The sequence below is a fragment of the Sardina pilchardus genome, chromosome 15 (assembly GCF_963854185.1).
Source record: "Sardina pilchardus chromosome 15, fSarPil1.1, whole genome shotgun sequence".
Taxonomy (NCBI): domain Eukaryota; kingdom Metazoa; phylum Chordata; class Actinopteri; order Clupeiformes; family Clupeidae; genus Sardina; species Sardina pilchardus.
In genome coordinates, this window is record NC_085008.1 from 9,849,103 (window position 1) to 9,876,842 (window position 27,740).

Below are 27,740 nucleotides of genomic sequence, written 5' to 3' on the forward strand. Positions count from 1 at the left end.
TACAACCTAACATATTCCAGGCCCTTGTGGCAACCTTGGGAGAGGGTAAATGCTGTGAGCCTGTGACGCCGGCCAGCTCTTACAGTGTCCATGTGGAATTATTTAGAGAGCAGGATGTGGGTTATAGGGAATTGTGTGATGTCTTGGATGCCAGTGGCAGGAAATGTCTGCTGCTGGTTTTGGGCTTACGGTTCAGAATAGAAGGGGGGGGGGGGGGGGGGTGGGGTGGCGAGGTGAAGTTTGTGTGCTACTGTAAAGATAAAATGAAGCAGGAGTTTTCTTACTATCAATCTGTTTAATTTAGAATGATGGCATAGAAACCTGAAGATAAACACAAATCTATGAGGTACGTCTCAAAATGACTCGAAATTCCCTTTTGAGGATTACAGTCATCAAACCTTGATCTAAGCCACGACTACAGAGGGTATCAAATCACCTGGTCCACATAGGGAGTTTCCATGACGCCAAAAGGCAGCAATGGTGAACACAAACTTAAGTACATGGCTTTAGCCTCAGATTTTGGGGTGTGGGGGGTGGTTTGGGGTCAGCAGACAATAAAAAGAATAACACATTAAAAGACTATATTCGCCCCCAAAGAACACTATAAGAAAGCTGCTTTACAAGGGTAGGTGTTCACATAGTAGGGTTTACAGAGGAGCATCACTTTAACTGCAGTGCAGTACAATTTCCCCGTTATCCCAGAGGAGATGCCATTGATCTTTGGGTCAGTGGCCACCTTCCAGAGGTGCCGAACATCGGCCACGTGTCCATGTGAGGTGATCATCTTTTCATAGATGCAGGGATGATAGGGGGCCTTCCCCTCCCCTGAAAAGTAAACGTGTTCCTGAGGAGAGACCCCCATGGATTTGGCACAAATTCCCATGAACACATCGTCAATATAGAGCGAGGCGTTAAGCGATGTAGAGGCCTGGTAAATTTTGGCGGCCACATCTCCCGAGACCACGTAGCCGGCGCCAGCAGTGTAATCTGGGTAGGAAGGCCACTGGTACATCTCATAAGGCATGTAGTATTTGCTGTCCCTCCGGCGAATGGGTGGGGCGCCGCGGTGAACATGGCCTGCCCAGAAGTCCCGCACGCCATCTTCCTTCAAGCCCTGAAGATAGCGCACCAGGTTGGGCATGTGGATGAAGATGTCGTCGTCTGCCGACATGAGGAAACTTGCGTGGGCACAATGGGCGTGGGCCCAGCGGAACTGCAGCAGGAGCTTGATGGTCAAGTTGTGAAAAGTGTCCTCAAAGTCCTGCTGCACGAGGTCTTTGTAGGTACGGTCTTCCTCGCGGAGCGCGTGCTGGACACTGGCCCGTTGGTGGGGATTGGGATGAACACCGAGGGCAAAAACTACTTTCACAGTCACCCCTAGTCCCTCCTGTATGTAGCTCTCATTTCCCCATGTCGATCGAATAGCCTGTCTCCTCTCCACATTCTCTGGCGAGGACTTGACAAAGAGAAGCAGCAGCACATCCTTGCCATTGCACATCTCGTTGTGGTCGAGCAGATATGGAAAACTGCAGAAGCTCTCCGCTTCTTCTCGACTAACACTGAAACTCTTGTTGATGAAGTCATAGCTGTTGACCAGGTAGCGGTATGAGTAAGACTTCATGTGTCTCACCACGTGGTGGTCCAGCTGCTCCCAGCACACCATCAGCACAGACAAGACAAAGCACATGGAGATAAGTTGCAGACACTGACATTTTCTGATCCTCCTGAAGTTCATAAACATTCTGCAATCCTTCTGGTCCCGTCAGCTCTCTCGTCAAGTCCAGTACAGTACTGAATCACAGAAGCCTCTCTGTCCGTTACTCCAAACTATGACCTGGGTTTCATTTTCCATCCTATCCACTGCACTGGGGACGTGCTCCTCAAAGAGAGAGCTCTTCTCTCCCCAGTCTACTCGTCACGCCACCAGCAAATCTGTCTGATCCTGACTGCCTGTTCTCTCTCCACATGGTCCATCACACAGCTTCCATCATGCCTCTGTGAAGACAAAATGTATTTGACTTTAGTCTACATGAAATTGTCAAGAAAAGGGCATGAGGGAAACACAAACCCGCACAAAATTGCAGGGACTACTGGCATACAGAGAATAGAAATGTTTCCATCAGACAGCGTTATTGGAGTTGTGGAATGATGCTTGCATTTCTATTGTTATTGCACAACGTTGCCTTTGTACTAGTACTCTGCGCAAAAAAAAGTTGAGTCTAATCTAATCTACTACGATAATGTCTTAAACCACTGAGACAAGAAAAAAAGCGGGCTTTCTTTATTTAGAATCATCGCTGTGGTAAAATGCCAGGTAACTGTGCAGTCAGGGATTGTGGAAAACCCGTACATTTTTAACCAAGGATCAAACGAAACCCCCCACAGACTCGCCCCTATTTCAGTATTCCCAGAGAAACTACACGCACGTTTTTGTTTTCAGAGACCTGCAAAAAAAATGCTATGCACTTCAATTCACCTAAAAAATCCTGACTGGCTGCGCCTTTGACGAAGATTTCCCCCAATTAGTAAACACCTCAGTTTACTCTGAACTGAAGTGACACGATAAAACCACCGGTTTTCTTTTTTTAAGCAAAGCCTTGTTCATTTTCATGATGCTGAATCATTCACTGCTTTGTAAATTGAGAGGCTATTTTGAATTTTGAATGAGAAACCGTATGAAATGGGCAGCTCAGGCAGGCCATATGACAACACAACAGCTGAGTTAGCCAAATATATCTTGAATTTCTTAATTTCAAACAAATGGACATTGCGTGGAGAACTCACCTTTCTCTACAATACACGTTAATGTGACTTTGTTGCTGTGTTCTCTAAGTTAGGCCCGAGAAGAAAGTTGATCAGATTTACGTTATATCAGGCCTAGACTATGTGGTGTTACTAACCAATTCAATATTGAGCTAGCAATAGCCATTTTATCTGGCATGATAATTAGCGGGCTAGTTTAGCTATCAATGTCGTAGGCCTACCTACCGGTATCCTAACTGGGTCATGCACGATTGCAGTTATTGCAAAAATGCGAAAAGTACGTCGAGTCTACATTACACTACAAGCAAGGGATGGCTTAATGAAATGTACTTAAACTTACCTCACAGTCTTACAAATGCTACCAAGGGCATAGACAGTGGTGATTAGCAAGACGAAGTTGATTAGAAAACAAAATGATTTGACCCTGAGTGAAACCCCGCCCTTTTAGATTCTCCTTACAGATTGGTTTACAATCTTAGTTGATCTTCCTTGTTCTGACACGAAGTTGACTTTTTCATATCAACTAGGAAAACACAGTGAGTATCTTAACCTTCCTTTAATATTTCCTTTATTTATTCACACTAACAGAGCCCTTATTAGACATTCTCTGACACTAACATGAATGTGGCTGTCTGATGAGAAGTAGGCTAAGCAGTCCTGAAAAAAGGCATAGATGGCTTATGCACGTAGATTTAGGAAATAGCCTGACTACAGACATTAGACTGCGGGCTACATTGCCTAGCTAACTCCACTACTCATGAGAAACCATAGTGTGAAACCCACTGTTTAGTGGTTGGTCTTCTCCAAATAAGGTAATTTTATAGCCGATTGTTTATGTGACATGATCTCTTTCTGGCACAGACACAGAACAGCTTTACAATAACTTCACTACTTTGTCCTGTACAGCAAATTTTGAATTTCTTTAACTTTTTTTTTTAATACTGTAGCCTAGGCTACAGTATTAAAAAAAAAAGTTAAAGAAATTCAAGTTTGTGGGCTTAGGCCTACTGTGCCGTGAAGTGAAACCTTAGATTGAGTAGCCTATACAGCTTTTTAAATGATCCATTATCATTTATGACCTGATTGCAGTAGCCTAAAGTGTTAATAGATTGATGATAGATCCTGTGAAGATTTGTGGAGTTCCATGATTTTCTTGTTTGTAAATTTGAGTCAGTAGGCCTACATCTCTTCACGCTGGATGCAGACTTGATAACAGATCTGCACTAACCTTCCATCATTTTTGGTTCCATTATGTCCTGTGTACAGTATAAGACTAAAATTTCCATGGAACTTTAATAATTAGTTGAGGGGTTATCCCCTATCCAAACTGAATATTCATATTTGATGGATGACACTCAAAAAGCCCTACAAGTCAGACTTTTTAAGGTAATAATAAGACCATGTTTTCAGACTGAAAAGAGGCGAATGCTCATGCGATCTTATCAGGAGTATCTGTATAATCATCTCTTCAACAACATGTGCTCATGTTTGTCATGTTTGTGTGTTAATCTTTGCTCAATCGTGAGAAAGCCTTATCCCAAAAATGTTTTTCTGAACACCGCAGACCGTTGAACATTGTCTATCGATGTGACATGTCAGAGGGTGGGGGTAACTTTAAAAAATTGTGGGGCAGTAGTTTGCTGAACCTTTTGTGAGTGAATGCAACTGCCAACCCAGCGTTAAGTTCAATAATGGAGGGCTTTGAGCAACTGTGCAGATAGAAGTGCTGAGAGCTGTACTAAACATTCATTGGGACAAAAAAGAACCGTTACAACAGCAAGTTTGCGTAAAGCCACTGCTCACAACAAAGAGGCCCTCAAACCTCGCTTCGGTTCATGCCGTGTCAATGCAGAGGGTAGATAATCTGTCTCTGAGGTCTCACAGTGATATGTTAGTCCAGAAAACCTGGAACACAGTCTAACGGTCAAAAGTGCACTAATGGAAATTATGCATGGGAAGCCTGTTTACTTGAAATAGTCCTTTGTGGCATCCATTTTCACTGGCTGTGGTTCTCATGAACTTTGAAGTTAAACGGATGATCACCATGCAGATCAACAAAATAACCCATGGGACGAGTAATCAGTCTTGTGAGGAATATTTCAAACGTCCGGATACGTTAGCATGCTTATAAAACCTCCCGCCTGATATTTCCTGCCAGTGAAATGTTAAAGTAGAGTGCTTTGTTGGATTTTTTTTTTCAAATGAACTATGATCATGTCAGTCATTGGTTCAACCATGGAGATATTACTAAATATGCCAAATAGCATAACCATAAATGATGGAGTAACCTTGGGTTGTCAAGATACAGCAATGGTTAGTGAGCAGTTTCTAAATCTTTCAATATCTATCTATCAATAGCAAATAATTATTTGCAGGTAGAACAGTTTTCACTAAGATCACTGATTGAAATGAAGTAGTGAGATATGTTTACAAATAGGTCCTAAGAATTTCTATCCCTCTTTGAAGTGAAATGTCAGCTCAGCTTTAGCATCTCCATGGAAACAGTATGTAAATTTGGTACATTAGTCATTACAAGAACAGCAGTAATGTTGAGCAGTTTCAACAAGTATCTTTAAAGTGAAGGAAGGAGTAGTTCCACGAATCTCATTCACCGCTGAACTAATCATCTTCATCAGGTTTTTTATTAGTAGTAAGGAACATAGAGCCCATCACACCCCACTGGTCAGATATAAAAATAGACACAAAAATATGGCTGCCCCTAAGTGAGTGTTACATTGTAAGTCACCAGCAGTTTAACATTGCTAAGACATTTCATAAGCTGTGATGTTAATGTTAAATGTCTATCTTTGTTGGAGAAATATTTGAAGTTGAAAAACCACACCTACTTCAAGTTAAAGAAAAAAGATTAGATCGCATTTCTTTGTTCTTACATTGCCATTAGCTTGTGATCGTCCAACAGACAGATATTAAATTCAGCATGGTGCCCTCAGCTCTGTTTTTTTCTCACATTGAAAAGAAGCTAGTGTTCTTCCCCTGGGTTTTTATTGCCCTTGTTTTCCATTCGATCAGCCGCTCAGTCGAATGTGAACACCTCTGTCATGTGTGTGAACAAAAAAAACCCACACATATCACTTACCAGTTAATCAGAGTCTCCCTCCATGTTGTGAGCAAAAGTACAGCCACTTTAGCTTTCCTCCCCTCTGACTTCCTCTCCTGTGCTTGTGATCGCCCTTCTCTTTCTCGCTCTCTGTCTCACTCTCCCGTGCTCCCTTACTCCTGCCCGAGAGCCGTGTGTCCTGTGTCTTTTGGTGTGGCTACTGGCTGCCGGCGGCCCTGCCAGTAGTTTCCTACGCACTGAATGTGTGGCTGTTGCCTTCGCTGAGAGACGCTGCCTGTGAGGGTGGGGAAGGGGGTGGAAGCATGGGAGTAAGGATCAGCCCCTTTTCAAGCTCAGCCTGCCTGCCTCCTGAACTCAGCTCCTGAGCCCCCTCTCTCCGTTATTATCATATCATCGAGAGCAAGGGCGGCAGCCAAAGGAGCTGTGGTTGGATACAGCTACCCGCCAGCATTGGGAAATTTGTGTCATCTGAATCGCATAAGTGGCCTGCACCACAGGACAATAAAATTAATTTAGCTCCTTCACATTAGGCAAGGGAATGTAGCAAAAAGCAGGTCGAGTTATGGCCCACACAACCGGCTGTGCTACCGTATTAGTTGTTGGCAATTATATGTGTTTTACAGTATTATTTGTTCACAATTGAACATTGCTTATTAAAAGGGAGCGGTGGAGAGTGAATCCGGGAATGTAGGTTGGGTCTCTTTCCAGTGTCTATATAACCTAGAAATTGTGGAAAGTCAAGTTTGCTTTTTGGCTCAGTTCCACATGTTTGGTAGCCACAGAGTTCAAAGGAAAATTGTACTGAAGTGTATTGTATTGAATTGAAGAGGATTGACAGTGTAAACACTTACAGACAGCACAAAGCAACAGAGCTCACCTTTTGCTGTGTGTTATGAAGTTGATATGGTTGTTCACTTTGTGTACTACTGCAACAGGAAGGAGATGTCTCTGTATGGGTCCCATTGGGCTGACACAGAGTGGCCGGTCCACTAGCTCACACAGGCGGACACACACACACACACACACCTAGACTACTACACTCACAGTGGTGGAACTTTATTGAACAATAAAATGTGGCTGTCCATCAAACAGTACTCAGCAGACCGACAGACTCGTGATGGCACATAAAAACCAAGACCTCAGAACTCATACAAATGTGCACATTAAAGGGACCATTAAAGACTGGAAATGTTAGCTTTTCTCCAGCTCTTTGTTTTATGGCCACCCCTTCCCTTTAATTTTCTCTCTCTCTATCCCCCCTCCCCCTCCCATAACACCCTTGCCCTGCCAAATGGACTTCCTCTCTGCCATTACATCACATGGCAAACTTGTCTTTAATCAGACATGTAGCCCAATTTTATACAATTAAAGGGTTTTTTTGTCTTGGAGATGAGCACAGACGCCATCTCCTGTCTTCTTTATTAGTTACGTCTACCAGCGCTGACAACCTCACATTTTCACCACGCAGCCGCGCCTGTATTGACGAGTTTTTATGTTTCTCTCCCAAGGCACATTATGACTGAGCTGATCGAAACAGAGAGACTGTATGTGGAGGAGCTGCAGAGCATCATTGAGGTACATGTGGTTTTTAATTGCTCCTCTCATGACAATAGGCATGCTGTCTGCCCACTAAGAAACCACGGAGACAGACAGAGAGAAAATGTCTAACTGACACTGATGTTTGAATATGATTCCTCATTTGTTGTCTTCATAAACTTGTGCAGGATCTTATTGGCTTGTCAGTATGTTCCAGTCTGTTTTGACTTTGTGTGCATTGTTTGAGAAGGTCATTGATGCTAGTTTTGTAGAAGTACTAGTGCTTCTGCATTTGTATTTGCATCGGCCCATTGCTCAGCACATTGTTGTGTAAATGGCTGTGTTCCATCTCTCCAGGGCTATGCAGCAGAGCTGGACAACTCTGAGCTCTCTCATCTCATCCCCCCAGCCCTGGAGAACAAAAAAGAAGTCCTCTTCGGAAACCTACATGAGATCTACGAGTTCCACAATCGGTAATAAACTTTTACTTCCCCCTGACAGCATCTATTTCAGTCCCTGTTTGAATGTTGGTCTCTCTCTTTTGCACCCTCTTTTGTTTCTCTCACTCTCCTTTGCATACATGAAGTTCCTCAGGCTCATGTGTTTGAATTGCACTACGTCCCCTCCGCCCCCGCCCCAGCCCCCGCCCCCGCCTCCGGCCACCCGAGCCCAGCCCCCAACTCTCTGGCGTCTGCACAACCCCCACCCAGCCCTGCTGCTGCTTGAGCTGTGCTGGTAACCACTCAAAGCCACACTTCCTACATTCCTGCCATGGTTTCCCCCCGGCTCTCAGCATTCGTCCCCTAACAACTCCTCCGGCCCTTTTCTCATGGCTCTATGTCTGGTTTCCTTTCTGAACAAGATTTTATTTTTGTTTTCTTTTGTGTGACAAAGTGTAAACTATGCATATATTTAGTTTGGTTCTTTTGTCTTTCTCATAATGATATTTTCAAAGAGTAGCGCCCAGTGTTTATTCTGTTGGGTTTGGTGTTTATGTGAGCAGAGGTATGCATAGCCGTGGGGAGAGTGGCCCAAATTGCGCACCTTTCCCTACTAGCCTCCGTGACATCTCACCCCTGGGTTGGATCGTGTTACATGGAGGGTGAGAGGGGCCCAAACAAAGGGGCCATGTCTAGTAGCGTGGATATACCCTGGACAGCAACGCATATAATATACAGCACCTGTTCCAACAGTGTGGCTGCACCCATCCTTATCTGTCAGCATTATGGCTTAACAACCTAGCCTTGCCTCGCTAGCTGACAACAGTTGCTGTCAGTCACTATATGGCCAGAGCGAGCTGCCCAGTGACATAATCAATTGTGCTGGGATACGAAGAACTGTTTTGTTGACCAAACAATGTTGATGCTATCGCATGACACATTGCGACCCAGAAGAAAATGTCATGTGTTTCTGCTACATATCACACAGGAGATGCAGTTCAGCTTAAATGAGCGCGCCACCGTTTTATGAAATTGGTTTAGATAAGTGGACAAAGCATATTTGTCTCCGTGCATGCATTGTCTACCGAAGTGCACAGTGACCGGTGCGTCAAGTATTATGAACACTTTGGTTCGGCAGCACCACCGCTAGCTTAGCTTAGCGTAGTGAATGGCATCTTTCGTTGCCAGAGTAAAAGTAAGCCAACAAAAAATAATCCCTAATTACTTCTGATGGTGGCCTGCATATTCACAACAAGTACAAATAGCAAAACAGATTAAGATGAGGCAATGTTGAATTGAGGCGAAGCACAGGCGAAGCACTGCTGCTTATTTGGCGCACAGATATCACGCAACACATGAGTACCTTGTCTCGCTCGCCACTGTACGGACAGTGTCTGTGCCCAACTCACGACATGCTGTCCGGCGATGAGAGTTTCCATTCACTATGCTAAACCAAGCTAGTGGTGGTGCTGCCGGACTAAGAGACGAAAATGCTTTTGCTCGCTTATCTAACTCAGGGGGGGGGGGGGGGGGGAGATGGTGAATAACCCAATTTCATAAAACGGTGGCGTGTTACTTTAAGAATGCAGTTCTACTGCTGAGACTGAAAAAGGCAATAATGCACATTATGTCCAACAGTAATCTCCCTGTGACTCTTGTGTGTATGTGCAGATCTGCTCCCAGTGATTCATCCTCTGTTGCTGTGCTCGATGCAGGGAAATGTTTATCGACTGCGGACATGGTCCAGACAAATAAACAAATCAACATTACCCTAGAACACTGTCAATTATTCATAAAAATTAATTTATGCCATTGTGTGTCATTTCCTCTCCAGTACCTTCCTAAAAGAGTTAGAAAACTGCTGCGAAAAGCCAGAGCTGGTGGGAACTTGCTTTCTGAAAAGGGTATGTCATATCTGATTGTATACACTTGCATATGCTGTAGATTCTGAAACAATCGATTGGCAGGTTTTTTTGTGTGTATTGTGCATTTTAGTCATGTATTTTTTCAATAAACTGAGGGCTGGCATCTTTTTCACGCAGAAAGAAGAGCTGCAGATCTACGAGAAGTACTGCCAGAACAAGCCACGCTCTGAAGCCCTGTGGAGACAATGCGGAGACAGCCTATTCTTCCAGGTCTCGCTCAGTGCTCCTCTCCCTTCATCTACCGTCTGGCCTCCTGCTCTCCACCTTTGTTTCCTCACAGTTGTATTCTCTTGCCACCACCATTTTGTCATGTTGTCCTCTTTCTCTTTTGTGGGTAAAATGTAGGGTGAGATGTGTGTGCATGAATGATAAATAGTGTACATCTTTTTCCACAACCAAAAAAAGAGACACACTAGAACTCCGATTGTAAACGTGAACAAGTAAGCATGTCTGCAAGTTGTCTTTAGAAATGGAAAGAGTTAATTATGTGTTTTTTTTTTACTGCAGGAATGCCAAAAGAGACTAGATCACAAGCTGTCACTGGATGCATACCTACTGAAACCAGTTCAGAGGATCACTAAGTATCAACTAATGCTAAAGGCAAGTTCAGTACCATTTAATATAAATTATAAATTAAATAATACATATTTAAGGTATTTTGAATGTGTTTTCCTCAAAGCAGTGTATTATCTGAACACTTCCACAATACTGAAATGCTCATATTCAAATGTATCAAGTCAAGTCAAGGTAACTTTATTGTCCCCAAGGGGCAATTTTTGTGCATTACACACAACAATACGGCAAAAACATAAAATACCCATAGAAACTAAAAACACAAAATAAATAGGATAAGAAAATAAACATTAAAATTAAATAGATAAAATCAGAAAATAAATTAATTAATACATTTAAAACAATTCTGGCAAATTGTTTAAAATGGAAATGGCAGTCGGGATAAAAGAATTTCTGAGTCTATTTGACCTGCATCTGGGCATGGAGTACCTGCGTCCTGAGGGAAGTGGCAAGACAAGGGGTGGCTAGGGTCAGCTGCAATAGATTTGGCCTTTTTTGCCACTCTGTTTGAGTAGATGTGGGAGAGAGTGGGAAAGTTTATGCCAGCAATCTTGCTACATGTCTTGATGGTACTTTGTAATCGGTTTTTGTTTTTTGTGGATAGGGAACCAAACCAGCAGATAAAACAGAAGGTTAAAACAGACTCAATAAAACAGGAATAAAACATTCTCATAAAAGTGGGATCAATGTTAAAATTCCTCAGTTTTCGATAAAAGTACAGTGTTTCCCACAGATTAGAAGGCAATGTGTGGTGGTCGCCCCATGTCTGGGGGGGGGGGGGTGCATCGCCTTTTTATCGCTCTCCTTTCATATAATGTAAATTCTTTTTTTTACCAAGATGTGAAGCTTGTCTTTATTTGAAACACACACACATTATGTAATTATTTACATTATAGGCTACTGACATTTCTAATATTCATAACAGCAAACTTTATGCAGATTATAGCCTACTATTCATATTACTACTCCACTTCTTAAATTCAGCTGTCTGGTTGAAGCCTCAAAATATTGTAAACAAAGTAGCAGGCTAAGCTTATCATACTCTACTGGTTGGACTGTTCAGTTTCCCCACTTGTGTTTAAGTTTCAAGGTAAGCTTAATACTTTTTCTCCTTGGGACAGGCCCTTTTAAGTCTTGGAGTTGAAAAACATTGTTGGTCAGTCAACTTGAATGCAAGAGTTTTAATCAAATGTCTGCAGCATAGCCTACTAATGATGCTAACCGAATATAACAGTAATTTAGCTAGCCGTCTTCTGTGCATCAATGCGTTCACGATTGTGAATGTTTTATTTGGATTAAATGTGCATGTGGAGGGCAGGTGTCCATTGAGCACGCACGAGAGCGGGCCAAGGAGAATGAGTTTACTTCTACTGTTTGGTAATTAAGTTGCACGCATAGTCTACAAAAGTTGCGGGAGAACTTTATGCGGGAGAACTACCCGAGCAGCGTCAGGTGCATCAGTGCGACCACCGACCACGCTTCCAGGGATGATCTCGTTAGTTTTCATGGAGACAGACAGCCGCGGTGTGCACGGAGGGGAGGGGCTGTGTGTGTGCGTGTGTGTGTGTGTGTGTGTGTGTGTGTGTATGAGAGACAGACATGTGAGTGACAGAGACGGAGCGCAGGGAAAGGAAATTCAGCTTTACGAATGCTGCATGTTTTTCAATAGCGTTTCAAAATAAATAAATAAAAGAATAACAAAACGCAATATGTGGCGGCCGGTGCTGAATCTGTGGCGCACCGCCACACATTTGTCTATGTGTGGGAAACACTGAAGTACAAGCGCTGATGGGCCTTGGCACAAAGACCACAAGACCAGGAAAGTTACAAAACAAATGCAAACTAAGCCATATGTAAAAGGATATACAAATAAGCAAAGAGTTAAGCAAATCCCTAACAGGGCACACATAACCTACTTGGGATTAGCACATTTTTAAACCAGTTTTTATGATTCATGCTTTTACAACTTTGACCTTTAAATACGTTATCTCACAACATTATGCATATCTGTTCCAAAATACAAGATATGAAAACAGTTCATATCCTTGTGTGTGTTGCAGTGATATACCTTTCGTTTCCATATTTTCAGTTACCTGATTTCTTCTCTCACGGACAATAGAGTACAGTATGTACAGTACAGATAAAGCTTGCAACACTACATACTGTTCTGCTAAATATTGGACTGACCCCAAGCAGTTTGCTATTCTTCAACACGACTTGCACTGTTATACATCATTGACATTTTGTCTTGCTCCTTTTCCCACCTAACTGACATTGGCATTCAAACAACTCTGGCATAATTACTTAGGGGTGCATTTGAGTCATAAAACAGTCAAGCTATGTACAGCTCTGCAGGCAGCCCGTAACAGCAATTCATCAATTCAGAATACCACTACATTTCTATAGAATACTTTCACTACAGAATACATTTCTTCATGCTATACATTCATGGGGATGTATCCACTGCCATACTTTAGGCTGTGAATGTTGTTTGTTTACTCCATGGAGGAATGCCATGAGAACAACTTTAAGCTTTGTTTTGAAAGGCTTAATGTTGTCTTTAGTTGATCAGCATACCAAAGTAAAACAAATGTGTAGATCATCTCTGGATTAAGTAGACAATGTCTGTGCCAGACATTATAATTTATTGTAATTAGGTGACCAGTATCTGTAATGTTTGTAGAAAGACAATTGAGAGTGACAAAAAGCAAGCATGCTTAAACCTTTGACAAGTGTTGCATGGTTCTGTAAGATAAGCCTTATCTGTTTGGTTTCAGGAAATGTTGAAATGTAGCAAGAACTCAGAGGGAACGGTAGAGCTGGAGGAGGCCTTGGCAACTATGCTTGACATTATCAAGTCTGTCAATGACTCTATGCATCAAATTGCCATCACTGGCTTTGAGGTACTGATATTTTGCTCTCAGTGTTGGTTGTAGGCATATTACATTATCATATATCATGTTGGTGATGTTTTTGTCAGTTATTCATGATTTGTTAGTGATTTTGGTTTTGATAGTAGATAGGCTTAGTTGTAGATTGGCCACTGTGTGAAATACCCTACCTAGAGCATGAGGAATTTAACATCTCTCCTGTGTATATTTGAAATCTGTACAGGGCAACCTCACTGACCTTGGGAAACTGCTAATGCAAGGTTCCTTCAATGTGTGGACAGACCATAAAAAAGGTCATAATAAGGTGAAGGACCTTGCTCGATTCAAGCCTATGCAGAGGCACCTCTTCTTGTACCACAAGATGCTCCTGTTCTGCAAAAAGCGTGAGGAGACCACAGAGGGCCATGAGAAATCTCCTTCCTACAGCTTCAAGCACTCCCTAAAGGTGAGCTACACCTTCTCGCGCTTCCTGTTCTGACAGCAGTCATGAGGAACTTCCTGTCCCAGTTCCAGTTCCATTGTGAACAGTTTCATCAACTTATGAGAGCAGAACACAACAGTCTTCAACTTCTTGTCTTGATCCTGTCCCTACACGACTAGAATGTTTCGAACAGTGTCTCCACAGCTGGTTTAAAAGTAACACCTCACTTGAAACAGGCACTTCCCTCAATGCATTCAAAAAGACTGTGGTGAATCCACTATTAACTAGAAAAGCACTCTGAGAGCGCAGACCTCCACCAAGCGGAAACATAACCGCCTCCTGGATACAGACGCTGATATGGCTCACTCCCAAAATGTGATCGTTTCTTCCTTGGGTCATTTCAGACCTTTCCTGAAAATTGTATCCATAACTCGAAATCCATCCTTAACTTTTTGAGTTATCTTGCTAACAGACAAACATACAAACAAACAAACAAACAAACCCCAATGTAATCATAACCTACTTGGTGGAGGTAATTAACCATACATTTACTTTTCATGAGATTAACATAATATTGACTTTCACAGCTATGTAGATGGTGCAACGATATTTTGTTGAGCCAAGTGAAAGCAGTGCACTGTGTTCCCTTTCGTCTAGCCAGTGAATACATTAGCGGTGCAATAAGTAAACTTCCCTCCTGATGCGGGAAGCGGGTTTTAGCCATCTTGCTGAACTTGCCCACCTCCCAGTCCCATGATCTGCAAGTTCTCGGGTATGAAACCAGGGCTGAACCCTTCAGTCAATGTATGGCAGGTTGTATTGATCCCATGACCTGGACTGGAGTGAGGTTTAGGTGGGTGAGTGTAATGGTATGCAGCAGTTACAGTGGCAAGTTCAAATCCCACAAAAGTACCTTTTCTACATCAGCTAAGAAATATCTTTAAAATGCATTCATTTGTGCTTTTACTTCAAGTAGATTAAATCGCATTAGTGCTCTTTTTGATTGAAAAATTGTTCCATTGGTATACAAAGCTCACTGAATTCTTATTGGGGGCCAAGCAGCAAAGCTGTGTAGGCACCTTTTGTGTTTGTACGTTTTCTTCCCTATTATTCTTCCACCATGGGAGTCTATGGCAGCCCATAGAACTGTCTGGTAAAAAGTTGTGAAATTTGGCAAACTGATTGAAGATAGTCCCATGATTCATTTCACCAAGTTTCATGTCAGTACATCGTACGCTCTAGGACCACCAACAGGTCAAAGTTGAACGTCTTCGGAACTAAAACCGTTCGCCCATAAGAGCCAAACGAAATTTGCTGCCATCAAACAGGAAGTGAACTCATATCTCAGCAACCCTTTCATGTATCAAAACCAAACTTAGTACATGGACTCAAGACCCCATCATTCACAAGCGTTTGCCCAACACAGCCAATCTAAATCCGTTTTGACACCGCCAAAGAGAAAGTGATCTCATATTTTAGGCAATCTTTGGTTGCTAGACATAGAACTTGCTCTGACAGCTTACGGCCATATGTCTGATGTAACAACATTGAGTTGCCATGGCAACTCCGGCCTATCTGCTTGGCCCCCTCATCAAAGATCCTTCATTACTGACAAGATAGAGCAACATAATGCATCTCTATGGAAGCAAAATTCAAACAGTTCCTGTCTGCTTAAAGAGGCATGTCGCAAAGACGTCATAGTGGGATATCGATCTCTGTCAGATTGGCAAGCAGTTCAGTTCGAATGTAACATCACTTTCTAGGTCTGCTTATGGGGGGTTTCGTCCCCCTCCCCTTTGCGAAAACAGAACGCGGAAATGGTCGAACGTTTGCGCCTCTCGCTCCGCTTTAACCCTTGCTGCTTGCAGCTATATTTTTATTTTGATTGTTTATTTGATGATTTATATGAGTCTTGTTATTATTTTTGTTCTATGATTCTTCTTGATGTCCCAGGCCTTCTAAGTGTCCCAAAAGATCTTCAAAATATAATCTTGTTTTTGTTCAGCTTTTTATCAGCAATATAGTCCTGTATTTTAAATTCACTTTATTGATCTTTATGAATGCCACACTACTTTACACTCTACACACTACAGGCCATATTTTGAAGATCTAAAGGCATATGGTGTAGCCATAAAGAACATTTAGGGAGTGTCCAGTCCACTTTTGCGAGCAAGGAGCACATAAAAGCACTTCTTGTAGGTATTATGATGATGAGTGCCATCTCTGCAGGCGTTAGCTTCTTGCACATGCCGCTGTGTATGCAAAAGCATGATTCTTATTGCTTTGCTAAAACAGGTTGTGCCTGTGTGTGTGTTTGTGCCACGTCTCCAGATTACACCAGCTGCATGTTTCGCCATAGTCTAGAGATGACAATGGATTAATTTCCCCAAACTGACTATCATGAAAACTTTTGTTTGCAATTGTGCTCTAGCTTTGGAATAGCCTGCATGCATTTCCCCTTTCTCTGTAAAATGTTCTTTGTAACATAGGATCCTCGTGTTTTATTTTCTCAAGCAGTAACTTTAAACAGGAAGCTTTTGAGATTACTCAAAATGTGGTAACATACAGAGGTGGGCACAAATGCATCAAAAAATATTTTGTTACAAACTACAAATACTGGCTCATAAAATTTAACTAAATAAAATGCAAAATACTGATGTGGAAAATGCATTTAATTAAAATACAAGTAATTAGTAATTTGAAAATACAAAAATACACACACAATAATAATGGTATAGCAACCTTTAAAAGAAACTAAAAGGCATATTGGAAACGTATCACCAAGAGACCAGAAATACTACTTTCTGATTGGCTGGCAGAGGGTGAGTAGTTCTGTATATTGAGGCTCCTAGATCTGGTAAAATCAATTAATCGGCGTCCCATATCAATATAAACGACTGATGACGGAACTGACACTGGTGGAAAAACACACACCAACTAGTTTACTTTAAGACCAAATTAGCACTCTGGGAAAAAAATAGCCATTGAACTAAAGCTTTTTTGGTGTTGTTGTTTTTTGTAATTAGCTTTTTATTGTTTTTTCACAAATACATGAGACAAAGACAAACACTTAACATTCACAAGTGAACAGGGCAGTGGCGATTCTAGAGATTTGTAACAAGGGTGGCCCTAGTGGGGCACTGGTAAATTCAAGGGTGGCATCTAGATAAACAGAAACAGGCTCAAGTTGTTAAATAAGCACACATGCATGAGTAAATCCATGCACCAAGCACCATACTCATAAATTGAAGGACAAAGAAGGACAAAGACCATACTCTCACATCAAATGTCTTTGTAATTGGATAAAATGTCAAATACAGTTTTCAGCTCATTTTCAGCTCTGAACAAAATCCGTTCAGAAATTAGGCCATTTGAGCAAAAGTGGAAGTGTAAAATGTTTTTTTTGCCAGTGATTCTTAACTGGTCTGGTTTTGGAACCCATAATTTCACAAGTTCATAAAGTTGTGACCAACTATATACTGTATATATATTTAGCATTCAGGCCAACGAATATGGTGAGGTAGCCTACATAAGACACTCAAAGTGCCTGGCCTATTTGTGTGAAAAATGCAGATGTTGCATTACATTTGTGAAGTCTTTAACTGCTGATATTACCTCAAAGTACTACTCGACAGGTTTGTCTATTTCCAATGGCGTAATATTATCCTACATCCAACTATTACAGCTGATGGGCACCATGAGGATTGATGGGCATTTAACTCGTTCCCCTGTGGTAGCACACCCAAGAGACAGAGTAACGGTTGGCGTACCAGAGCAGTGGTCAGCAACTTGTTGATAAAAGACATTATCTCAGACCATAGGGGATCTATTATGGGGCAAGAGTATAACATATGTAAAAGAGTGCCACACTCAGTGTTGCACCTCCAACATCTGAGTTCTAAGTCCTAACCGTGTCATTTTTGACGGGGTCCAATAAGTCCTATTGATAATTTTATGACGTATCAACTGTGTCTGCATTTCTCTTGAAACTTTGTACCATGACTTGATCACTTTTTACCACACTTTGCTCAATTTTCTTGTTAACCAATTATGCCCATGAAGCTATGGTCAGAACCCCAATAACTGTCCACAACTGCCATATTCTTCAGATGGCAAACAGCTATAAACAGCAAAACAAGACAGAGATATACAGTAAGCAAAATAAAGTGTACCGTCTTCACCTACCGAAGATCACAGTATCCACTCGAAGGCAGAGGACAAAACTTTGTAGTGCAAAACGTCTGCATTTCCAATGTCTTCGTCCCCGCGATAATTGAAAATCCCATGTTATTTTCCCATAGAAAAAATATTCAAGATACCGGATCTCCTTATTTGTTCAAAGATGGCTAGTCAGGCTACTTGAGCACTTTGGAAATGTTGCAAGATAGGCATTGGTCTTTCTTTTAGGTCTATGGCATTGGTGGCGGAGGCAGAAAATGTTCATAGCTAGGCTATGTCAATACCAAAGCCAATAATGCAGGGCCTTTTATAATCTGCTTTATTATTTTTCAATGGATAGCTAGCACTCATACAATGTAGAGGAGAGATTTGAGTTTGCATAAACAGAACATCCACTCTCGGACATTATGGAAACACTGTGAATTGTGAGCCTGCATCTAGTGCTACCGAATATCCCAGTTTTTAACATGTTGGTCTAAAACCCTTTATCATTTTTCAATTTGCAAATCATTTTGCGACCCCTCCCCTATGTTTGGCGACCCCCAATTTAAGAACCACTGGATTTTTGTGTGATTTGTCTGTAGCTGTCATTGTGTCATTGTGATGGATAATGTTTTTTTCTTTTCCATTTGATTCTTTTTGTCCCATTTTGTTACATTTTGAATTCCTTTGAGACTCCGGTTACATCCTCTCGGGTTACTCCCGTTCCCACACGTGGTATCATTTACACATCCTTGCCACCCAACGTTGTGGGTGATTCATGTTTTATGAATGTACTTTTACAGGAGAGTACAGCACAGTCATAGAAAACATACGGACACACCTTGTGTTCATAATCTTTTACAGATGGCTAGAATTCATCATGTATCAATCATGTAGACGTTTGTTGTGCTCAGAAATAAACTGTGGATGCCTCATGTACTGTACAGAGAATTTTGACCCTTCGCCAATCATATATCATATATATCACATACATACTGTATCACCATGTGTCTTGCATCCAATCCCTGGTTGGAAATCAAGCCCAAATTACCGATTTTTTTTTTTAAACGACTACATATTTGAAATGAATGGTCTGCTAAAGACTCTGTGGGCAAAAGCGCCTGCCAAATCCCATAACCATAACCGTAACCATTACCATGTAATTCTGGAAAATCAGCCCCAACCAGAAATGAAAGTAGCACAATGTTGGAATACTCATTTCCATTTTCTCATTGTTGCGGGTACCCATTTAGCATTTAAAAATGAAAGTTACTCAATGTAGGAATTCTCCTTATCAATTGTCAGTGTCAACTTAGCATTACTGGGGTGCCCAGTGGATTGAGTACTGATGAAAAGGGCCATGTTCTCAGCCTGACTAAAAGAGCATTCCAGGAAAAAACGAATGACGAACGTGGCCTTCATGTGACGTGTAAGATGTTATTTTTCAGCATTAGTCATTAATGTGTCATTTCTGGTGTCTGTTCCTGTTTCCATAGATGAGTGCAGTCGGTATCACAGAGAACGTGAAGGGTGACATAAAGAAGTTTGAAGTGTGGTACAATGGGCGAGAAGAAGTGTACATCATTCAGGTATGCAATCAACGCCGTGTGCACTGAACACTGAAACGCAGGTTTTGAAATGGACCAGAACAGAAGATTTTGAGTTCATTCTGGGGCTACCTCCAGTGTGACCCGAAGCAAGGCACTTAACCCCAAGTTCTGTATGTCACTTTGGATAAGAGCATCTGCTTAATGACAACTAATGTAATGTAATGCAAACTGAATTAGCTATCAATTGAGGAGGAAGAAGAAGCCAGTTGTCCCCTTTACATATACTGTATGTATATATTACAGTGAATGAAGCTAATTTATTCCAACTAAAATGGGCTCAAACTCAATTCCTATTCCGTATAGGCCATTTGATAAAGAGCAGTCTCATGCAGAGAATACCATGCCTCCCCACCAGTCTCTCTGGCCTGAATGACCCCAACAGGCGCAGAACCTGAAACAGCTGCCAGGAAATGCTAATTTCCTCACTACGGCTAGCAGCAGCCAAACATGGGTGCGGGGGGGATATGTTGTCCATTGTCCCGTTTCAGTCAGGTTTAAGCATGGGTTGAGCTGCTCATCTTATATTATTATTTTTTGTACGGTCCAGCTTTGAAATTGAGGCATTCAATTATGGAATGGAATGTAGAGGAGTGTAATGGAGTGCAATGTTTAGGGGTTAAGTTGTGAGCTTATGGAGACATGCTATTCCTATAGTTGACCACTGGAGAGCAGTGTTGACTTGTGGAGTGGTAGACGGTACTCTGTTAGAGACTGCACTGTAAGATCTGTGTATGTGTGTGTGTGTGTGTGTGTGTGTGTGTGTGTGTGTGTGTGTGTGTGTGTGTTGGTGCCATTCCAGGCCCCTTCCATGGATGTGAAGAGTATGTGGGTGTCGGAGATCCGCAAAGTGTTGACGTGTCAGCTGGAGGCGTGCAGAGGTAAGAAGTTCCCAGCAGGTGGCAGTGTTTGGAACAACCCCACCCTCACTCTTCACACCGCCTCGCACACATTCCAGCTTCCAAGTCGAAGCCCCCAGACCCCCCCAACCCCACCCCCCTCCTCTCCGGGGCCTGGGTGGAGTCGCATCTGTGAGAACGTGCGCTTGGACTTGGGCAGTGTGTGCAGTGAGGAAGGGTTCACAGCAAGGTAAAAATGGCTAGAGGAGGCCTCTCCCCACCCCCCCACTCCACCCTCTACTTAAAGGATTCTGCCTCTGACAGCAAGCAGTGGGACAGCCCCGTTCTGCTCTGAGGCTGCCAGCCAAACAGCTGGCCTCAGCGTGCTGCTGTTTCCAGAGAGGGGGCAGCGTGTTTACAGTGGTGTGGGTGTGAGTTTAGACTGTCTGTCTGTCTCCCTGTCTGGCGCACGGGCGGGAGAGGCAGGCTTTTTTTGAGTGTGCTAGGATATTACGATGTATTTCAGTATATGTGTCGGAGTGTTTTGTGTGTGTGTGCGTGTGCGTGTGCGTGTGCGTGTGCGTGTGCGTGTGCGTGTGCGCGTGTGCGTGTGCGTGAAAAACAACTGGTATGTTCCCACAGTGTGCACTGGTGTTTGGATGTGCATGTTGTGGAGGTGTTTGCATGCCCTCTGCACTATTCCCACTTAGGGATGTAACGGTATGAAAATGTAACCCCACGGTTATAGTGACCAAAATTATCACGGTTTTCGGTATTATCGTGGTATTTTAAAAATTGTGTGTACAATATGTTAAGAAAGCGCTGATGGGTGTAGACAAGCTGAAATATTTTAGTTTAAAAAAGTGTTTCTTACATTAAAAATATAGGCAAACCCTTATTGCCTTCAGCAGGATACCGATCATTCACAGCAGTGGCAATCCTAGTCTCTGCTCAACCCTCCACACACGCAGAAAATGGCTTGTCTTGTTTCTATTGCATATTTTGAATTCATAAACTTTATATATTTTGCTAATAGTTTAGAATATGTTAGGATCTGCATAATTACTTATAGCTAAAAATATTCAGTAATTTGAATACTCCATATTGATTTTTAAACTATTACACTTGTCTTTAATGACATTACAGGGGTGTTGTGTAGGTCTAATTGAGAGCCTGTCACTTTAAGAGATACGTGAAGTAGCCTAATTATATTAACCTTCATTCGGTTTTAGGAAAGTAGTCACGCATAGTTCAAGGATATCCGTTTTGTTGGGATCATAGAAAAGATAAGTGTCTTGCAATGTTAACTTCTATGATTTTGGTGAGCACTAGGCTACTGTAGGCTACATTAGCCTAATGATAGACATGACGCATGAGCTAACGGGATAGTTACCTTGATGGAAAAGATTGCCAATAGGCTGTGTAGCTTTTTTCGGAAATTGAATTAAACACTACAGTAGGCCTAAATGAACTAAATTCCATAGCCTACTGTAGGTAGGTTACCGTGGCATTGTGCTCACTTTTTCCTTGTTCCTTGGAAATGTTGGCTGGTTATAGCTTAACTTATGATTTGGAGTTTGATATCCGTCATATCCAATGAGTGACACCCAGCGCTCAACATAAAACTTTACGGCATTCTCCTGATAACGTTAGTGGAATAGCCTAGATTTCATGTGAACGTGTAGGCCTAAATAAAAAGACGCAGAGTGGCTACATGATACAGCGCACGTTTTGGGGTGAAAATGTTGCGCCCTAAGCAGGTGTAGCCTTCCGAATCATGGTTAAATCCATCAATTAGAAAACAGAATTAGTAAGGTAAAGTTTTGTTTCATAGTAGCCTTCCAGCTTGTGTCAAAAGCAGGCTCGGATGAAGCTGGGAGGAATTAAACACGCGGTTACCACACCGTAGTATCAACCGTGATAATAATGATATTCGAAATGAACGCGGTAATTGTTATCATCAACATTTTTATCATGGTTTACCGTCACACCGGTAATCGTTACATCCCTATTCCCACTGTTGCCATGGGGTGATCTTGCATTTGGTGCACACACACCTCAGGCCATGAAGTTGCCTGCTAGGCACGTGTTAGGTACACAGATACAGACAGTAAGGCGGTACACACACACACACACCCTCAGACACTAACATACGCAATACCACACCCACATGCATCCACCTGTACATACACAAAAACAAATGTGTGTGCACTGCCCACACACACACACACACACACACACACTCACACACAGTCGCACACAGTAGCAGCTGTCTGCTGAATAAACCAGTGGGTGGCTTCGGGGAAACAAGAGCTTCAGGGACCAGCGGGCTGAGAGCCAGACCACAACAAAGTCGCCGTCTCTCCCCCCAGTGATCCGCCAACACAGACAAGCCTCACCGCTGTTCCTCTCAGTCTCCGCATTCCCCCCTGTTCCACATGTCACATCCATCCAGCTGTACATGGAGGGGCGACATCTCCCCATCCGATCTCACATCCCCCCCTGCAGGGGCTTCGGGGTATTACGCCATGTCCGCACAATGTGTGTGTGTGTGTGTGTGTGTGCTTGGGCTCCGGTGCACTGCGGCATTCAGGGCTCTTAGCAGCGCTCAAGACTTGAATGAGTTCCTATTTTTTTATTTTTTTTATTTTTTTATTTTTTTCCACGGTCAGTAACCAGCGCGAAAATCGCTCTTCTGAGTCAGAGATATCAAACGGTCCCAACACTTTGATTTTTTTTGACGGATGTCAAGCAAACTCGGAGGAGCACAAAGAGAAGAAAAACCTACAGAGGGGGCCTCATTAATGTGGAGCAAGAGACAGGGGCGGGGGCGGGGAGAGGGGCGAGTGGGAGAGACAGAAAATGTAGCCTTACAATCCAGGCAGACTAACTGTGTCTTATGTCTTTTTCTTTTGCACAGAGGCGAGTCAGCTTCATCAAAGAATCTCGGAGAACATTTACCATGCTCCCATGAGGTAGGGTGCCTTCTCCAATTGTGTGTGTGTGTGTGTGTGTGTGTGTGTGAATGACTCGGTCATCTAGTGTGATGAGCTGCACAAAGGTCTTGATGAGTGCATACTGACATGATTTGTCCTTTTCCAGGAACACTCACAAGATGGCCCTCAGACAGTCAGATTCCTCTAGTCCAGAGACCGGCTTCAGGCGCAGTAACCCTAGCCCCAACATGCGACAGAAAAGAGGTATGTCTTGAGGTTGCACATACATATGCATACACACACAGCATGCATACATCATATGAACATATGCAGGGAAACCGGTATAGACAGACACATGGCTCATGTGTGCACAAGCAGACACACACACACTCCCATATACAGTGAGGAGAAAATGTATTTGATACCATGCTAAAGTTGCCTAAAAAGAGGAATATAAAATCATCATTTGACAATTGATCTTAATTTCTTAATTCAAAAACTGAGTAAAAATAAAACCGCTAAGTACCCCAATTTTCTTTGTGATCGAAGAATGTTTCGTAAATAAATAAATGTTCTTCCTAAATGCTAGGGGGAAGGAAGTATTTGACCCCCAATGTAACCATATGGGAATTTAACACATAGGGTTAACATAGGGGCAGGCACATTTTTATTTTTTAAGGCCAGCTATTTCATGGATTCAGGATATTGTGCATCCTGATAAAGTTCCCTTGGCCGTTTGAATTAAAATAGCCCCACATCATTATACACCTTTCACCATAACTAGAGATTGCCATGGTGCTTTTTCCAGTAGGCCTATTAGCCTGTTTGATGCTCATTGAGCTCAATGCAAATCAAACAGGCTAATAGGCCTACTGGAAAAAGCACCATGCCAATCTCTAGCTATGGTCAAGGGAATGTGATGATGTGGGGCTATTTTAATTCCAAAGGCCAAGGGAAATTTATCGGGATGCATAATATCCTAGATTCATGAAATAGCTGGCCTTTAAAAATAAAAATCTGCCTGCCCCTATGTGTTAAATTCCCATAGGGTTACATAGGGGGTCAAATACTTCCTTCCCCTAGCATTTAAGGAAAACATTTATCTATTTACGATACATTCTTCAATCACAAAGAAAATTGGTGTCCTTGGCGGTTTGATTTTTACTCATTTTTTGAATTAAGGCATTAAGATCAATTGTCAAATGATGATTTTATATTCCTGTTTTAGCATTGTATCAAATACATGTGCTCCTCACTGTACACACACACACACACACGCACACACACATAATCACATGAAAAGACACAGCCTCTATTGCCCTTGAAACATAAATAGACATAAATTGCATATTTCCACCCAGATACTTTATTATCCATGCTCAGAACTCAGCTCCCTGTCTGTCGCCTGAGTTTTAACACAAACGCAACTCCCCCCCCCTCCAACAGGTACCATTTTGAATGGCAGCATAATGCAGGTAGTGTGAGATGTCGCAGTGGGGCTGAGACGTCTTGATCGAGAAGTGTCTAATAAGATACAGGCTAAAGGGAGGCTTTAAACAGAGAGCGTCGGGGCTTTCAAGTTGCCGTGTTAAGGGAAAAAAGTGCAAAGCGTCAGCGAGACAGCCGGTGAGCTGGCTTGATCGTCATTAACCCCCCCTGCACAGGGAGCCCACAGACACCCCAGCACCTTACCTTTAGGGAATCCCCCCCCCCCCCTTCCCTATCTCCATATAATAACCAGAGTGACAGGTTAAGTTCCTAAGTAAGAGCATTGGAAGTCCACCTCCCCCCCCATCTCCCGCCCCCAGAACCAAAAGTTTAATGCTGATCAGCACTTTGAAGTCGGCTGTGATTCTCTTCTTTGTTTGAGGGTGTTAACTGAACTTAATGCTCTAGTTAGCCGCGTCCTCAGAGCCTATAAGGAACAGCCGAAGGATACAATCCTGTATAGAGAACACACGAAACGACCCTGAATCAATGTAAACTTTTCTCATTATACTGTTTTTACATCAAACTGCCAAGGCAGATAACGCTAACCCGCTAATGGTTAGCGTTTGAAATTATTTGTCTTTTTTGTACAACATGGGATCATGGAATGAGTGATGAGACGACATAGACAGGCAGATGATATTATTTAACACGTAGACAGGTGGGTGATAGTATTTACATATTTACCCCAGGACCCGACTAACCTATTGGGAGAAGAACAACACGTATACCAAGAGCGTGCGGATGCTGATGTGAATGTGTGAATGCATCTTGTGAACGTGTGAATTCTGGTCATACTGCACTCTTTTAAACATAGAGGTGATAATTAGACAATGGTTATTTTTAACATTTCCCTTATGAGAGCTATATAAGTTGAAATTGACTTGATGAAAGTTGTTGTCAAAGTTGTCAAACCTTCTTACTTTTTACGTTGATATGAATATGCAAAATGTTGTACAATTAGAATTTTATTTGCTCACTAGAGTTTTTATTGTGATATGAACTTGCACGACGAAGAAGGTGTGCATAACGAATAATATGTGGATGGACAAGCGGATGTTGTTATGTTGGTCAACTTGAAAGAGTGATATTGATAAAGGGTGAATGTAGCCCTCAGACATGTACGGAAAGGCTGGAGAATGCTTGGTTGGAAGGCATGAGGGATGGCTAGCTTTTCAGATTTGTAAGACACAAGCTGTAGCAGTTTTTGGAGAGAACTGCCATGTGACATCTCCACAGAGACATACACACACACACACACACACACACACACACACACATACACATACACACACACACACACACACACACACACACACACACACACACACACACACACACAGATACACACACTCTACTGTTTCATCTCCGAGGTCCCTCTGCAGATTCTCCCGCTGTCCGCTGCTTCACCAGTGTCCTGTCCCTCTCCCCCCTCTAGCTGACGCTGCCGCCAACACTTACCCCGACCGCACTACTAACACCGACCGCTCCTCTGCTCTCGCTAAAAAGCGCTTCACCTTACAGCGCCTGTCCAACCGCAGGTCCCTTCCCGCAGGTAACCCCGTAGCCAATGTTTCCTCATACCTCATCGATCCCCACCCACACCACCACCACCCCTCCTCCTCCATCCCCTCCTCTGTCTCTCCTCCTCCTTCATCTCTTCACCACCTTCTGTCCTGACGTGACCTTGGAAAAGGTCTCCATTGATAGGGGGGTGCATAGCTATCCTCTCGAGCAGCATTGATCTGTCTGTTACCCCATGTCCCGGCTGTTGTAGCATTGACTATCGAGCCATTGAATTTGATTTGGTCCGGCAGAGCTTTCTGTCTCAGTGCAGTTCTTGTCATCATTAAACCAGTCTAACAGCCAGTAACCTGCAGGGTGAAAGAGAAAATATTGGTCTCCAAAAGAGATACCGGAGTTGATGTGATGGCTGAGGTCTCTCAGCCCAACAAAATGTCATGTCGTAGTTTTTTATTGTCTTGTTATAAAGCTTGTGACATTTCCGAAACTGTTCGGAATTACTGAAAAAGATGTTTTGATTCAACATTTCAAAGGGGTTTATTAGTCTAGATGGAATTCGAGGCCTCCGAAACAGTCTAAATTATAATGAAAGCATATTTTAGATAGTTGACCTTTTGTCTCATCGCTTCCCTTGTGAGGTAGTGAAATTGCATTACTCATTTTTGTCTCAAGCAGGTTTGAGATTTACACACATACCTCTGAGGTGTATATTTGTTGATAGCAAAGATATTCCGAATGTCCTCCGAAGGAAATAGAGTGTGTATTTGGAATTAAAGGGGGTTATGTCCTTACAGTTACTGTAAGTGGTATCTGTTTTCTGTCAGTGGCACCACAAACTGCCATTGAGAGCACTTATGGTGAATGCGGACTAGCTGAGGTTTCTGTTGAGAAATGTGCACACAGGCAGGTTTGTGGTCGTGTCCGTCCGCGCCAGGCCTGCAGAGCCCGTGGCTGTCTGTGAACTTCAGCTGTCGGCCGCTTTCATCTCGTTAGCATAGCCCTGCCATTGATTTTCCCATCTGCGCCTGTGAAGTGGCCTCGCGTCGCCGAGTGTGCGCTATTTGTCTTTATCATCCCCCACTTCCTCCGTGTCCTCCCTCCATCTAATGCGTCGGTCTCCCTGTTGACCATCCGGCTGTTTATGGTCCCTAAATAAAATGAATTAATAAACTTAAGCCGCACGGTGTTAGCAGAAATCATCGGCTTCTGCTTATTGCCAGCTTACACACACAACAGAGATCGATACGCGGGGAGCAGAAAAAGGCTGAATCCTTGAGGCTATTGCTCCCATCGCTCCTGCCATTTATTAGTGTTTGTCTCTCATCGCTCTTCCCTCCCTTCCCTCCCTCCCTCCCTCCCTCCCTCACTCACTCACTCTCCTTTCCCCTCACCTCCCGCCATCTTTTCAGCCAGACTAATTGCTAACCTCTGCCTGCCTCTCACTCCAGAACCTGCGCCCAAGGAGATGGAGGTTCCTCGCCGCTTCTCTCTAGTCTCCTCTGTTAGTGCCTCTACCGCCACACGCACCGCCAAAGGTACCTCGCTCGCACGGACCTC

At 42.9% G+C, this 27,740-nt stretch overlaps 2 protein-coding genes across 6 annotated transcripts in view; one reads left to right on the forward strand and one right to left on the reverse strand.

The window, feature by feature from the left end:
• mcf2l2 (MCF.2 cell line derived transforming sequence-like 2) overlaps positions 1–27,740 on the forward strand; it is a 73,050-nt gene that overhangs the window by 37,883 nt on the left and 7,427 nt on the right. For 2 of the 3 annotated variants that reach the window (XM_062555449.1, XM_062555450.1), the window contains exons 16-26: positions 7,351–7,417; positions 7,736–7,851; positions 9,653–9,722; positions 9,861–9,953; positions 10,251–10,343; positions 13,094–13,219; positions 13,431–13,652; positions 19,286–19,378; positions 20,199–20,277; positions 23,156–23,210; positions 23,338–23,435. In XM_062555449.1, coding sequence (XP_062411433.1) covers positions 7,351–7,417; positions 7,736–7,851; positions 9,653–9,722; positions 9,861–9,953; positions 10,251–10,343; positions 13,094–13,219; positions 13,431–13,652; positions 19,286–19,378; positions 20,199–20,277; positions 23,156–23,210; positions 23,338–23,435 — 1,112 coding nt within the window. Of the gene's footprint in view, positions 1–7,350; positions 7,418–7,735; positions 7,852–9,652; positions 9,723–9,860; positions 9,954–10,250; positions 10,344–13,093; positions 13,220–13,430; positions 13,653–19,285; positions 19,379–20,198; positions 20,278–23,155; positions 23,211–23,337; positions 23,436–26,097; positions 26,215–27,631; positions 27,719–27,740 lie in introns of all 3 variants that reach the window. The other variant, XM_062555447.1, reaches the window with a different exon arrangement.
• On the reverse strand, positions 276–6,092 carry b3gnt5a (UDP-GlcNAc:betaGal beta-1,3-N-acetylglucosaminyltransferase 5a). Of its 3 annotated transcripts, none has more exons than XM_062555451.1 (2): positions 5,861–6,092; positions 276–1,995 (listed from the first exon to the last, which is right to left on the reverse strand). In XM_062555451.1, exon 2 carries the CDS (start codon positions 1,739–1,741, stop codon positions 602–604), a length of 1,140 nt encoding a protein of 379 aa, XP_062411435.1. In that variant the 5' UTR covers positions 1,742–1,995; positions 5,861–6,092; the 3' UTR covers positions 276–601. The 3 variants fall into 3 exon arrangements, with proteins under 3 accessions (XP_062411435.1, XP_062411436.1, XP_062411437.1); XM_062555452.1 differs by lacking the exon at positions 5,861–6,092 and adding an exon at positions 3,104–3,203; XM_062555453.1 differs by lacking the exon at positions 5,861–6,092 and adding an exon at positions 2,785–2,995.